Source organism: Pectinophora gossypiella, chromosome 2 (assembly GCF_024362695.1).
Source record: "Pectinophora gossypiella chromosome 2, ilPecGoss1.1, whole genome shotgun sequence".
NCBI classification, from domain to species: Eukaryota; Metazoa; Arthropoda; class Insecta; order Lepidoptera; family Gelechiidae; genus Pectinophora; species Pectinophora gossypiella.
In genome coordinates this window covers 1,466,928-1,483,085 of record NC_065405.1, presented here as the reverse complement: position 1 = coordinate 1,483,085, position 16,158 = coordinate 1,466,928, and the positions used below count along the sequence as shown (strand labels likewise).

At 37.6% G+C, this 16,158-nt stretch overlaps 1 protein-coding gene across 5 annotated transcripts in view; it reads left to right on the top strand.

The window, feature by feature from the left end:
• The window catches only part of LOC126373495 (obscurin), a 141,030-nt gene that overhangs the window by 84,160 nt on the left and 40,712 nt on the right, over nt 1-16,158 (top strand). For 4 of the 5 annotated variants that reach the window (XM_050019656.1, XM_050019650.1, XM_050019653.1 and 1 more), the window contains 10 exons: nt 3,225-3,317; nt 3,725-4,027; nt 4,628-4,781; nt 4,873-6,009; nt 6,494-7,162; nt 7,569-7,814; nt 8,573-8,714; nt 10,551-10,741; nt 14,794-14,915; nt 15,522-15,657. In XM_050019656.1, the coding sequence (XP_049875613.1) occupies nt 3,225-3,317; nt 3,725-4,027; nt 4,628-4,781; nt 4,873-6,009; nt 6,494-7,162; nt 7,569-7,814; nt 8,573-8,714; nt 10,551-10,741; nt 14,794-14,915; nt 15,522-15,657 (3,193 nt within the window). The remainder of the gene's footprint in view (nt 1-3,224; nt 3,318-3,724; nt 4,028-4,627; nt 4,782-4,872; nt 6,010-6,493; nt 7,163-7,568; nt 7,815-8,572; nt 8,715-10,550; nt 10,742-14,793; nt 14,916-15,521; nt 15,658-16,158) is intronic. The other variant, XM_050019652.1, reaches the window with a different exon arrangement.

Here is a 16,158-nt window from a genome sequence, read left to right as displayed (position 1 = left end):
AATATTGATAGACTCATCATCGATTCAATATATAGCGTGGCTCTTAAATTAGTGATGATGAAGAATAAGTCTCTCTGAGCCGTGATAGTCCAGTTGGTAGGACGCTGGCCTCTCACTTTGAGGTCGCAGGGTCGAATCTAGCACAGGCTTTAACCAATGATTGTCGATTTTGTTTTCGAAGTCATGTTTGGAACACAAATGATTAAAACGTGCTCAGCGGTGAAGAAAAACATTATGAGGAAACCGACATTCCCGAGGAATGCATTTTCGGAGCTATGTGACCTAACTTGTTGGGCTGGTTTTCCCTTCGCGGGTTGGAAGGTCAGACATGCGCATCTGTAAAAAACCGGATCTGGCAAATCGTCATGCTAAAGAAACGATGAAGAATAAATCACTCGTCGAAATGAAAAGTAAAAGCGACTTTCCCAAGTGTTACAACATCGGTACGATATCGGCAATCTTTGGCGGACAGCCAATCAATTAGAAAGACTCGCCACGAATGACGGACATCGCCGTTAATTGCACTGATATCCGCCCAAGACCCCGATTGATAGGAATTGACATTCAAATTAGGAAAGGTATAACTTTGAAGTGTAAATGTTTAATATATTCGAAATAATTCAGACTGAAACTGTGCCACGTACATCAGGTCCTTTATTATTATTTTACCGTGCATATTATTTTAAGAATTCCAAACATAACGTCATTTCACACACAATTACATCATAACATACATATACAGGGTGTTAGTGACATCGTAACGAAAACTTTGAGGGATGATTCAGACCATGATTCTGAGCTGATATCAAGTGAAAGTATGGAACTGAAAATAATTTAAAAAAACACAAAAATATATGAATTTTCCGACAGGTACTTCCATTTGGTATCGACTCAGAATCAAGGTCTGTATCATCCCCCTCAATATTCGTTACGGTGTCACTAACACTCATACCTTTTTGTATGGCTACCTGTAGGTACTTGTACCGGGTGTAAGTGACATCGTAACGAATACGAGAGGGATGATGCAGCTCATTATTCTGAGTTAATATGAAGTCCCTGTATACAACATAAGCTCACGACCCCGTAGCCAAAGGTGCATCCGTCGTAAGATGAACTAAGTATCCACACGTCGCCGAGCTTTCTGTTAAACCAACGTGCTACTGCGGGGTGGAAGGCAAGAGGGAAACCAGTGCCCTATTTTTCCCTAAAAAGTAGCACGGAGAACGCTATACCGACAAGAGCGTGACTCTTAAATTAGTGATCAAGGCTAATAATAATATAATAAGTTTAACAAGGCTAGGCTTTGGGTATTTAAAAAAAATTAAAAAAATATTTTCACACACATAAATTTACATTAACAATTACATTGACAGTTTATATATTTTTGATGGTGGCTATTTAAAAGCAGAAGGTAACCCTGTCTCTCAAACTAGGGGACCTGTATCTTGAGAGAGAGTACAGTTTAAATAAGCCTGTAACGAATTATATACGATCCTGAAATCATGATCATTACTATAATTAAAACACATAATAACGGGTTCTTACCCCCGAACCCGAACCCGTTATTATGTGTTTTAATTATGATAATAACCGCGTAAACCTAAAATAATGTATGATCGTTACTTTTGGCTCTTTGTTTTGTATAATTTATATTTATAAACCTGTTTACAGCATAAATATTACAATAGTTATATCAACCAACTAACACAGATGGTTGTTTATGCAGATGTCTCTATGAAACGACACTTACAAATGAGGTGGCCGTTTCTATGATACAATCGGACAGCTACTCTCTAATGAGGAAATCTTAATTATAATTATATTTGGCTCGTATGTAGTTGCGCATTATAACCATGTATCAAATCATTCATCAACAACAAATAATGGATCATCTCACAGAGTTGACAGTGAAGATTAAAACACAAAGAGGCATTTTTGTATTGTCCTCTTCAAGACCCTTCTTCGGGGGGTTCAAATAGGCCACATTGAAGCAATTCATCTAAAAAAAGCCATACTGCTATTAGACATTTGTTGCGCATTTACTTAAATACGCGCTACTGTCAGTCAATATTGTTTTTAGACGAATTGCTTTAATGTTGCCTTTTGAGACCCCCTGTTCACATGGGAATCAAAACAAAACAATAAAGAACTCAGTTCTTAATTCAAATAATGATACTCGATTAAATTGAATTATTGATGAACTTGGAGATCAGCATATCATGTTTACGCCTTGCTTGGCCTCTAGCACCTAGGCTTGATAGCACCGCAAACGCCTGATTGCTTGAAAACCTATAGATTATTTTACTATCGTCTTTTTTTAGGAGGTCAGTTACGAAACAGCTGTAGAGAAATGTCGAGATTAAAAGTGTCCGGTCGTTCTTTGTCAAGGGTAAGGTGTATCAAAATAAACTACTACGGAACGTGACCTATTAAATCTTTCAGAAAGGTTACTTCTACAAAATTTGTTTTTAACGAAACGTGTATGAAAATCTCTTTGGTGCTCTAGCTGTAGAAATTATATAAAATAAAGTCATCTTTTTTAATAAAAGGAATTTAGAAACCAAAGAGTTTATTTGCAATGGCTACAAAAGAATAAACCTGGCTGAAAATAACATCATTATTATAAAGATTTTGAAATTTTGTTTCTTTGTTGATAATAAAACTATTTAAGTGAGTAGAATAAATAAATGAATAATTACTCAATTTTATTTTAAAGAATTTTATTTTACTATTACAAAAATAAAAGATTTATTTACTGTTAAAAGAAGTTTTCTTTGAATTCTTAAAGACGTTCCGTTTCTATCGTCTTGTTTCTTTGACTAAGTTGTTCTACAGTTGTTCTACATTCGTTTTGACAAATAAGAAGGTAATGAAACACAGCCATACAGCCTAATCTGCAGCTAACGACCTTCGCTAGAACTATATAAACATTTGTGATAATACTACTGCTCTCAGATGGATAGGTGCTCGTCTTAATTAAACAGAAATTTTCTTGAATAACTTTATATTTTTATGTAACTCCAACTATTCATAGCAGATTGCCGCAACCAAACGAAATTCCCGCCACCGCCTTTCAAAAAGCGGGAAAAAATTTCCGTTCGAAAAAAGAAATCTAAAAAAATAACTGCCAGTGTCAAATTAAAAATAATAAAATCGTGACACACATTCACGACTGTATTCCGTCCCAACAACGAAAGCTAACTTTACATTTTGTTTATTTGCAGGCTCTAGCAGACAAACTAGGTGACGACAAAGGTTTGACCGAGCATCTCAAACTTCCTATACAAAGGATCAACGACTACCAACTATTACTAAAGGTAAATTTCAATTACTTTTGCATTATAAGTATAAGACTTATTTCATAGTTTGTTTAGTACATAATGTTTAATACAGGTGATCGCAAACAAATATTATATGAGCCTGTTGTGGGACTATGTAAATGATTATTTGTGTAATTAAAATGAAAAGTATCATAATGACATTAAAATTTTTCTCTTTCAATTGTTCTATCGTTAAAAATTCAGTCGAATGCCAAATTAATCACTTTAATTCTAAGCAATGTTAATGTTACAAAGAGTAGCATTTTTTTTTTGTTATGACATAATCTCACCTGATGGTTAGCAACGATGTGATCGAGGGTGTGACATGCTTACCTAGAAAGTGCCTCTTAGTTAGCTTATGTCACGTACTCAAAACTACAAAATCAAAACTTTACCCCCAACAGGAACTTGTCAAATACTCGAAACGCCTCGGCGAAGATTGCACCGACCTTCAGAAAGCTCTAGAACTCTTCCTTGGAGTACCCAATCGAGCCACAGACAACAAATTCATCGCTAGCATCGAAGGATATAGGGGGAATATATACAAACTTGGCAGACTACTAACCCACGATTGGTTTACTGTGACTGATAGTGAAGGCAAATCCAGAGAGAGATATCTGTTCCTCTTTAAAGCCAGAATCTTGGTTTGCAAGGTCAAAAGGGTCTCAGAAGACAGATCTGTCTTCGTCCTTAAGGATATCATCAAGGTGAGAACTTTTATCATATTCTTGGTCTCAATAAAATTAATCTGTGCAATTAATTATAGGTTAGTTACTGTACACATCTTAGTGCGAAAAGTATTCAAAGTCTATGTTATTTTTTTTAAAAATAGTGACATTACACTTATATTGATATAAGGCAAAAGTAAACATCAACAAATGTTTATGTTATAAATAGATAAAATGATAAAGTGGTCTATATAACAAGATATGAATCACCAAAATGTCTGTTACAGCATATAAATGGGGCATACGCATTTAAAATCAAACGTAACTCTAATTTTAGTGCCACAACAGTAAACAAAATTAGGTCAAGCTTCAACCACACGTCGTTATATCGCGTTATTTAGGGCTAAAATCTTTGTAACCATGCGTTTTCAATTATCCTGTAAAGCCGATAGGTATTATACGTACTCTATTAAATGAAGCTTTTGAATAATTTTGTTTTCTCTGAAGCAATCGTTACCTCATTAAAGTTTGTTTACAAAACAGTCCCAAATTGTGCTCCAGAAATAGATTAACAAGTAGATGTAGCTTTCTTGGATTGCTTCCAAAATCAGATCACTTTACTTGGAATTTGATTTACAGTTACCCGAAGCGGAGGTTAAAGACCATCCCAGCGATCATTTCAAGTTTGAGCTTATCCACAAAAGCACCGGGTATTCCGTCACCCTAACTGCTCATAAAGAGCCCGTAAAAGCGGCTTGGTTATCTGAGATCAGACAACACGCCTCTGACCTTGGTAAGTATTATTCATCGTTTAAAATCTGTTGGGTGTTTTCATTGTCCTCAACATTTTAATTTGAAATGTTAATTATATTTTCTATCTATAGTTGCTTTAGCGGAGCACGCAGCTGACGATCTCCAAGTCTTACCACCACCAGAAGTAACATCTCCTGAGCCTGAAGAGAAAAAGAAACGACCACACGAAGAGCCCGCTGAAGCCGTTGAAAAACGAACCAAAGTCGAAGACGCTCAAGTAACACAGGTTACCAAAGAGGAGACTCACGTTACAGCTAAGAGAAAAGCTTCAATTGAAAGTGAGGTAGCTTCCAAAGTCTCCAAATCAGAAGTCAAAGAAGTCACCGAAGTTAAGACAGTTAGGAGCGAAGTCACAGCTGATTTAGAAAGTAAATCGTCTGTGACCGCTAGTGCTAAAGTCAGTGAGACAACAGCGTCTAAACAAGAGACAGTCACTGCTTCTGCCGAGAAAACAGAAGCTAAAACCACAAAAACTTCTGCAAAAGTTGAAGAGAAATCTTCAGCCCAAAAAACATCTGCTGAAGTGAAGCAAACAGCTCAGGCTGCTTCTGTAGAATCCACTGTTGAGGAAAAAGCATCATCAGTCTATCAAACTTCACAAAGAGCTGAAGAAGTATCATCTGAAAAAACATCTCAAGAATCTAAAAAAGAGTCTACAGAGCAGAAAACTGCTCAAAAATTGGGAAAGAAATCATCAACAGTAGAAGAATCTACAAAACAAACTTCAGAACAAGTTGAATCTATTCAACGAAAATCATCAATTACCAAACAGTCAACAAGTGAAACATTTGAAAGTTTTGAAGTTACAGAAACATTACAAAAATCCGTTGAACAGAAAACTGGAGGAGTAACGCGACAACAGCAATTACAAAGAGCTGTTGATGCAGACATAGTATTAACTAGAGAAGAATCGCTAGCGACAATAAAAGCTAACAGAAAGGCCTCTTTAGAAGGAAGGTCTGCAAGAACAGTACAAGAAAGTAGTGAAGTTTCTAAGTCAGAAGTAAGGGAAGAGAAAACAGCTGTTTCAGAATCAGAAGTAAAGAAAGAGACAACTACTACTTCTGAAGCTGAAGTAAAGAGTTCCGTCGAAGTCAGCTCTGCTGGCGAAGATAAGGAGAAGTTAATCGCCAACGGGCAAGCTGTAACTGCGGAGGAAACTGGTGACGAGATGTCGCGGTACAGCCGCACTTCGCGGCTCTCTGGAGGTACGTAATCTAGTCTTTGTAACTTTATGAACGGACATTTTTAGTAAAAATTGTCTTTAACATTAGGGTCTGTTTCTAAGTAGGTAGCATTATTTAATACATTTCAATAGAGACACTGACAAGAAATGTTGTACGTATTCGTAATATAAAAGTATGTTCTTTTAACATAATTCATCAGTAAACACCAGCTAATAATAGTTGCTGTCAACAAAAACTGTTTCCAGAAACCTTGCCAATTTTTTGACGTCTTGACGAATACAATGCCAGTCATGAAGATAATGTGTGTACTGACCCGAAACTCACCATTAAGATGTCACGACACCCACTATGTGTTTTGAGACAGACAGTTTTGGCTTGGTTAGATTTGGCTTATAGTTAGCAGCCAAATATGTATTTTTGAATTTACCAATAACAAACAAAGCAATTTGTTCGAAGGATTCTCTTAATTACTACGTTTAAGAATAGTTCTTGTTTTCAATTGTAGAATACTCCAGTAGCACGAGTAATAGCCGTCGCTACGAGTCAACATCAGGATATGAGAGTTCCGGTCTCTCGTCTTATGCACGACGTGAGAGCGGGTCCCGTCTAGAGAGCAGTCGCTACGAAACCAGTGGCACCTTAGAGGGCTCAGCTGCTTCTCGCATCGAATCTAGATATAGCTCAAAGCTTGAAGGAGGCTCCAAATACGGCGCCGAAGCAAGCTACGAGTCCGAAACTACCAGCAAATTAGACAGCATCGCGTCTAAATACGGAATTGGTCTCGATTCAACTGAAACTACTAGCAAGCGAGACAGCATCGCTTCTAAGTACGGCATCGGTATCGAATCAAATGAAACTACAAGTAAACTTGATTCCATTGCTCAGAAATATGGCAGGGAGTCGAGTTATGAGAGCAGCGCTAAGATCGAAGGACGCAGCTCGAAGTACGCCGTCGACTATGATAACAACATCATCGAAGGTGTATCAACTAAGGCTGAAGCCAGCTACGAAAGCAAGAACGGAGTATCTTCCGTTGAAAGCAAATTCTCCTCATCTGCCATCGCCAATGGTTCTGTGACAAGAGAAGCTGAATCTACTAAGTCAATCTTTAAATCTGAATCGTCTGATGGCAAGCCTGTCTTCACGAAGACCTTGGAAGGCCAGAACATCGAGCGTAAGTAGAGTACACGATACACCACAAGTATAGTACACAGTAGAAGTAGATTCACTACTAGTGCCTGTACATTACGCTTTTAGAGAATTAACCTACACGATACATTATTCTAACAACGCTTTTACTCCTTAAACGCTTGGTATTTTACTGTCGAAATGATTTTTTTTTATTGTTATGATGTTTGAGTTCGTACGGTTTCCTAGCTATTTTCTAAAGCATAATAATGTAAATATTATTATATCTGAATAAATAAATAAAATAAAATTAAAAAAAAATTTAAAAAAATATTTCGAACGAAAATAGAAAAGAATAAATAAGTAAAGTTTTAAATAAAATCTTGAAAAACAAAACTGAATCGTCAAAAAGAAGCCGTACGGACTCCCCTAACCAACTTTTGAATCCTCAGCGGGTGAGAATGCGACCTTCGAATGCTCGCTGCGTGAATCCACCGCCACGAAGGTCACTTGGCTAAAGGACAACAAGCCTTTAACGGATAAACTGATGGACCGCGTCAACATCCAGTCCAAGGAAGACGGGAGGAACAAACTGGAGATCATGCACTGCAGGGAGGACGATTCTGGCATATACACGGCCCGTGCTGAGAATATCAAGGGCAACACCCATTGCACTGCTCAGTTAGTCGTCCACGAGCGTAAGTGACTTTGGGATCTTTTGACATCAGGAATTTGAGCAAGTTTGGTTCATAAAGTATTTTTTTCTAGTACTTAATTATATTATTTGGTGATTTTTTGAAGAATTTGACAAGTTTATACTGACACGTATATTGAGACATTTAGAAATAAAAATATAGATAATCTATCAATCGGAGAGAATATGGAGCATACTCCACCAAGCTACTTCAGTATTAATAATAATCATAATTTTTATTAATAATATTTAATTATCTGTCAAGAAAAGCGTTTTTATTTTCAATTTGTGCAATTGGAAACTAAAGCTCGCTCAAATTCCTGAGTATTACAACTTTCACAGTATTCTGTTTTCAATATTCCTTCTACGTACTACTACCTATTGGACTATTTCCTATCAATGCATGGTTCTTCGCGATATCGCAATCATCTAAGTCATCGTACAGCGTTCATAACACGTAGTTTGGTACTTTTCAGTATTCTATAATTTTCCTGTATTTTTTATATAAAATGTGCGTATTTTTAAGACGAGTGGTATTTAGATGTGTGTCTAATGTAGAACGCACTTATTTAAGGTTGTTTTTTTTATTATTTTTTTTATATTTAGCAGTGAAACATTTTCAATTGAGAGCTTGATGCTCACGAAAAATTAACTGTTACATTCACAAAATTAAGAAATAATCATTAAAAATAAATTTTAAACAATCAAGCAGAAATTACATCAAAATAAAGGCTGTTTGTAACAAAACACTTATCATTATAGTTACCCCAGAGGAGCGCAAAGCTAAGAACGCGTTGAATGCGCCTTACTTCCTGGTAGCTCTCAAGCACACTGAAATCCTGCTGAACACCTATCTGCGCTTCATGGTCAAAGTGAAGGGCGACCCCAACCCTGAGGTCAAATTGTAAGTACTAACATTTACCGCCTTATTGCAAAACGAAGATTAAAAAAACTGGCCCCGATTCCTGCAGAGACATCCTAATTTTATTTTAAGTTATACCTGTCTTTTTCTTATCCACTGAAAACGAAAGGGACGGATGATTGACAACTGTTAATTTTAAAATGAATGAATAACCCGGGCGAATAAAATGGGCACCTCGTTAATATGCAACCTGTTTGACGTGTGCTGTCAACTTAATTCTATCGGGCTATTGGCCAATATAAAGTTTCGGAAGGGCTTTTTCAATTTCTACCTAAAATTAAATTTTATGCATGTCGATTACGCGTCCGTTTCTTTTTCAGCGGATAAGAAAATGACAGGTGACGCCAGCGAGATGCCTATTTTATTCGCCCGGGTTATTAATTACTGTGACGAGTATAATAACTTAAAATAAAATTAGGAGGTGTCTGCAGGAATCGGGGCCTATAATGTAATGAACACGCTCGTTTAGATGGTGTGTACTGGCATCAGCACCAATAACAGATTAAAAAAAAAGATATAAGTGCATAACTCTGTGTCCGCTGGAACCAGCATCAAAATGAAGACGTGCCCTAAAGGTCCCAGGCCAAAAATTAAAAAAAAAAATATATTCCGCGCCACGAAAACTGACAAGTCATAATAATTCTATGCAGAATCTGCGTCAGTACCGCCGCGGCGGGACATCTTTCGTGACACGGACTATATTTTAAACCTTGTGTATCTTATACTCTTCGTTTTGTTATAAAACTAGTATTATAGTACACTTTAATCATGAAATGCACATCAATGAACATGTAGTTAAAGGTGATTCTCACACTGCCCCGCATGATGCAGCGTAGCGCGTGGATGCGTGTTCTTTCGTTGCTTGTAAGTATCTCGCACGGTGTAACACACAGAAAATGCATCCACGCGCGTTCATGCGGATGCATTTTCTGTAGACCGTGCGTGTTTTCCATTCAAACGGAGATACTTACAAGCAACGGAAGAACACGCATCCACGCGCTACGCTGCCTCATGCGGGGCAGTGTGAGAATCGCCTAACTTGCTAAAATTCGATAATGTACCTGGGTATTCAAAGAACTATTTTGTTGTGTCCTTGCGCTTTTTACACAACTCAGATGTTCTGACTGGGTTGTTTCCATTTTTATTTTGGCACAACTAAGTTATGGAATTTTCTCAACTCATCCAGCATCGATAACACACCAAGCATTGTCGTAAAGCCCATTCGTCCTTTTTTAAGATCCATAGGTGCTAATTCCTGTAAATACCATCTAATTTTATTTTAAGTTATATCTGTCATTTTCTTATCCGCCGAAAAGGAAAGGGACGGGTAATCGACAAGCATAAAATTTATGGAACACACGTCAATTTTAAGCACAAATCTAAAACAACCGTCTAAAAATTCGCCCGGGTTATTCATTTATTTACTCATTCTTCCTAAAATTAAGAGCTGTCAATCATCCGTCCCTTTCCTTTTCGGCGGATAAGAAAATGACAGGTATAACTTAAAGTAAACTTAAGAGATGTCTGCAGGAATCGGGGCCATTATCTAACTATGAAATCTAGAAAACCCGTTGTCTAAGGATAGATTACATTATATTTTTTTCTATATAGTACAGGTATTGTAATAGGCGTTAAGCCATTTATAACAGTGTGGTGTTAAGCAATTATTTTTCGTAATTACTAAAAGGTGCATACTTATTTAATATAAGAGCGCACGCCAATAAACTGTAATCAGTTTGGAGAAATTATATTTAAGTAAGTAAAAATGTACCTTTTTAAAAAAATAATAATAATTAAAACCCAAAACTCTCCACCCAGCTACCGCAACGGCAAGGAGATCAAGACGACATCAGAATCCGACCGCATCTCCATAGTGCGCACGCGCGCAGACAAGGGCTGCTACGAGTTGGTGATCGCTGACGTGTGTCACGATGACGCTGGGACGTATTCCTGTAAGGCCTCCAACATCTACGGTGACGTGGAGTCTGAAGCCGTGGTTACTGTTGTTGGTAAGTCACTCATAATAAATAAAAAATAATGTTTATTTCTCTCACTAGCTTAGAACTTGAGTACAATATCCAAAGAATACGGGTACAGATTAATAAAGCAGGCGAGAGACTGGTGTCTGTGATAGGCGTAAGCCTGTGTTACAGATCACCAGGCCCCAACCTTCGGACATCACGGAATAGATAATATGCTTATACAGCGAGCTAATACTTTATACGAAAAAGAACATTTTATACAAGAAAAATACAATAGAAAATAAGAAAAAATAAAATAAAATATAAGCTAATTATGTGGTGAATGTGTATGAGGTTTTATGTGAGTGTGTGAACATGTGAGTATGTGTGTGAGTGTGTATAATAATAATAATAAGTATAATATAATAATAGTGGAACTAAGTCCGCATGAGTGTGGAATGCAAGGTTGCGTGCACTTTATGTCATAGAATATATAGGTGTTAGTGGCATCGTAACGAATACTCAGGGGGATGATTCAGACCATGATTCTGGGTTAATATCAAGTGGAATTTTCCGTCGCCAAATTCATGGTTTTTTTATTATTTTTTTTTTCAATTCTATACTTTTGCGATGGAAAATTCCACTGATATTAACTCAGAATAATCAGCTGAATCATCCCTCTCAGTATTCGTTACGATGTCATTTACACCCCGTACAAGTACTTACGGTAGCCATACAAGTGAAGGGGTGATTCAGACAATGATTTTGAGTTAATATCAAGTGGAATTTCTGTGAATAGAGAGTAGTAGAAGATGATGAATGATGTGTGAAAATTAAATATGTTTTTATATTGTTTACACCTAAGTTTTTTTATATGTCTAATTATATTATTGTTTATATTGAAAGTTTCACGGCGCATTGGCGCTTCTGCACTGTAAAGTCGTGAAATGTAAATAATAAATAAATAAATAAAATAAGTAATGCAGAAAAATAAAACAGCTAACGATCAGGAAAATGCCTTTTACACAAGTCAAATGTTCACTTCACTTTTATAGTTTATGGTAACCGGTCGTCATAGAGTAGACAACCATGCAAAAGTCGAGTATACAAATCCACTTCTTTTTTCTTTTTAATATCTCCCGGGTATCTGAACAAATGACACCTTGACAGGTTACTAACTGAGAGATACCAATGGCGATAAAAACGCACATTGGCTCCTCTCCTACTCGTGCCATACTAACTCGTGAAATCTAAACAAGCGTGGCAGAATAAATTGATGTTCCGTTGTTTACGCATTTAAAAAGGTGTCCGGTTGCAAAGTGCGCTGTCAACAAAAAGATATCACGGGTTCACAATATGCCAGCGACAATTATCAGACAAGATTTAAAAATTACTAAGACCATGCCATGAGCCAGTACGAATGATGTCTTTAACGATCTTATAATTTGGTTCGTTTCTTGTTATTCGTTTCAAAAATGGTAGGTACATTTTTAAAACGTATCCTATTCCCCAAACCCTCAGTAGAATAGCATACTTAGTGTAATATATACCGTTCTATATTATCGTAGTTGAAAGTACATTCACTGTGAGGTAACGGGTTCAAATCACAACACGTGCCTAAACCAATGATTTTCGAATTTGTTCGCTGAAGGAAATATATCCCGAGAAATGCGTTCTTAACCTAACCTAACTTAATGTGGATTGGGCTGGGTTTCGCGCGTTGGAAGTTCAGAGAGGCAGTCGCTTCTATGAAAAACTTGTTCTGTCAAATCTTTAGCTAAGTGTAGGTACCCTGTGAAAACGGTCACAGTGTACGCTCACGTAGGGGTCACTCACTCGGGTAAGGGCTCAAAAATGCATTTTCGGAGGTAAGTGACCTAATCTGTATTGGGCTGGTTTATCCCTTCGTGGGTTGGAAGGTCAGACAGGCAGTCGCTTCTGTAAAAAACTGGACCTGTCAAATCTTAAAAGGTTAGATAAGCGGACCCTGTGAAAAATGGGATAATGCTAGGAAGATGATGATGATGATGCCCTGTGAAAACGGCATTACGCTGGTTGGTAGTGTAATGAAAAAAATAACGGAAGAAAACAAACCCTCCCAAAGATAAGTGTACCTATAGGTAAATACAACTGACGCTAAAACAATTTCGTTTAGATTAGTCATAGTAGCACTTGGAATTTTGTGGCGACTAACTGATGTTATCTCAATTCATTCGCAAATCGCAATGATATACAATATACCTTGCGAATAAAGAAAGAAAGAAAGAAAAAATATTTATTCGGCATCATCATCATCACCATTCCACTGCTGGGGCACGGGCCTTCCCTATGGATGGATAGGGAGATCGGGCCTTAAACCACCACGCGGGCCCAGTGCGGATTGGTGGTTATTAACGACTGCTAATGCAGCCGGGACAAACGGTTTAACGTGCCTTCCGAAGCACGGAGGAGCTCGAGATGAAAACTTTTTTTTTTGTGGTCACCCATCCTATGACCGGCCTTTGCGAAAGTTACTTAACATTTCTAATGCCGGAACGCCGATCTCGACCTGACACAATATAAAATGTATTGTAGGTATCTGGTATAATCTCAGCAGATGAGAGGTTAACTTCAACAATCGCAGACCGAGCGTGTTAACCGCTGCGCCACCGAGCTCTCCAATTATTCAGCATATTAATTAACATAACATACTTAGGTAATTAAATTACGTAATAATTATTATACTTAATGACGAAACGGCTTCAGCTCAGCAAATGCCACGGCCTAGCTGTAGCTAGACTATGACGCTGATTTTCAGCTGCAGCCGGCTGGGGAATCAAAAGACAGTGAAACATAAAACTGGGCTCAAAAGTCTAAGCACATAATTATGTACCAAAACCGTAATGTAAACTATTTGAGAAAAAAAGAAAATAATGAGAAAAATAAATGAATAAATACAGAATACTTGCTAAAGAGACTAAACCTGACTATAAACTCGAGTAATAACATATTAGTGTTTCGTCGGAAGGTAATAAACCTACAACACTACGAATAAAAAATAAGTACGCGGGAGAAAAGTTCGAAAATATAATATAATATGTAACATACTGTATGTATGTGTATATACGTATATTATTAGGTTACTTTGTAAGGTATACAAATAATTCTAGTACTTATCATTGCTATCGCGGCAATGAATGGGAAACATACGTAATAGCCTATAAATACAGCTGTGGCATATTTCTACAAATTATTCATGTGTTTGGAAGATCTCCAGCGTTTGTTTATGAGTGTGTTACGCGAACAAAAATAAAAATCCACTGAAATTAGACGGAACTTGTTGATTCCAAAGTTATCTATAGATTCTGCGAATCACAAAATGGGTTATGTAACTTGGCTATATTAATCATAATTATCACAATGAATCTTTTGAATGCCATAATATCTGCTTTGGCTTACTTTGTAGATGGTCAATGTACTGAATGGTTTGACTACAGTCACAGCTCACAAATCATTCAATAATCAATACCTAATTAGGAATGCGAAAATATTACTTACAACACAGTGTATTTTATGAAAACATAATAACAACAACTTACGTGAAATACGCCAGGTTGGCCACCGTGATAACTTAAAGGTCGAAAACGGATTTCCTTAAAATACGTTTCGTTTGAATGAAAAATAATTAAGCATTTGTTCAAATATTTAAAAAATACACTCCAAAATATCATCAAGATCGGATTTTTTCAGGTTTATTTTTATAGTTTTCCATTTATACGTGTCCAATAAAGTGCTTAATTATATTTGATTTGTATTACCTGGCAAATAAAATATTAGGAGGCGCCTGATTTCCCCTGTTGGGATGTAGAGCTCGAATAACAAATTTCCACTCCTCGCGATCTTTTCAGCCTCTGTAGCCTCCCATGATATGCGGAGAGACTTTAATTCCCGGTCCACAAAGCGACGGGGACGAAGCGGTTGCCAGGTCTCTTTGGGCCGCCCCCTTTTGCTCGTCGGGCGGGCCGGGAGCTTTATGGACTCCATTATTTAACATAGAATAAAAGACCGAATTGAAAATTCTGACGTCGAAATTATTTTTAATTTAAAATATTGTTGCACAGATGACAAGAACATCTTCTTCGAGCTGCCTCCTGGCGGTGAGGGCCTACTTGCCAAGGGAGAGAAACCCACTTTCACTTGGAAGCGGGATGGAGAACCCTTCGATCCAGAGGAGAGATTCAAGGTACTGTTTTAAGTCATAAAACTTTCAGTTAGTGCCGTTAGACAAAGTCCAGTTTCCTACTATTATTATGTCAAAAATTAAAAAAAAAAGAAATCGAGCATGGGGCCTAAAGCAATGAATTTGTTTTCGAATCTACGTTTGGATCATAAATGTTTATCACGTGCTCAGCTGTGAAGCAAAACATCGTGAGGAAACCCACATTCCCGAGAAATGCATTTCGGAGGCCTAACCTGTATTGGTCTGGTTTTCCCTTCTCGGTTTGGAATGTCAGACAGGCAGTCGCTTCTGTAAAAAACGGACCTGTCAATTCTTCAAAGTTAGGTAAGCGAGCCCTGTAAAAAAACGGGATACCGCTAGGGAGATGATGTTCTCTGTCCTGTTTGCGGCTTGCAATTAGCGTTATAAACCAACTGAAAAGAATAAGTCTGACTGAAGTGCTACTTCAACCTATAAGGGAGCCTTATATTTTCACCACGCTAGACGTTCTGCGAAAACACTTCACGTTTTCAACAGGTATGAAAATCATTGATAGACCCAGTAGATAATAAAAGAAGCAATTCAATTCCTGCTGAGTTCGTTAAAATTGTTCACATCGTCTACCACCAGGTGCTGCTAGGAGACGACGAGGATTCCCTCGCGCTGGTGTTCCAGCACGTGAAGCCGGAAGACGCTGGCATGTACACCTGTGTCGCCAAAACCTCGACTGGAAACATCTCCTGCTCGGCTGAACTCACCGTGCAAGGTATGTTCAACTGCACATTATGATAGTATACGCTACGGAGCCTAGCGTAGTTGCAAACGATATATCACTGTCACAGTCGCTTTTCGTAACCGTAATAGTTCCGAGTTCGCCACTCGCTTGAATGGAGATGCGGCATAGCCGAGCCTCATTGTGTGACGGATGCGGCAGATACTTGAGGTTGAAGGAGCTTGAACTAGTTATATGATCCACCCAGGATATTTTTCTAATCATCGAAACTTTTACAACTTAGTTCGCCCTCAGAAAAGGTATACTCCGTTTCAAAGAAAGCAGTATCCAACAGGTTATTTATTCGACTCTTTTTATTTGGTCAACACACCTTTTGTAAAGCATCAAAGGCTCGCTACTCAAAAGATTCGAAAGGTTTCGAGTCAGTCGAGTCTGGAAGTTATCTTAGTCAACGTCTTCCTTTTTATCCAGAATGTCTTTAACGCTACAGTGAATATCAAAATCTATATCATAGGTAAAACAGACTGCCATAAA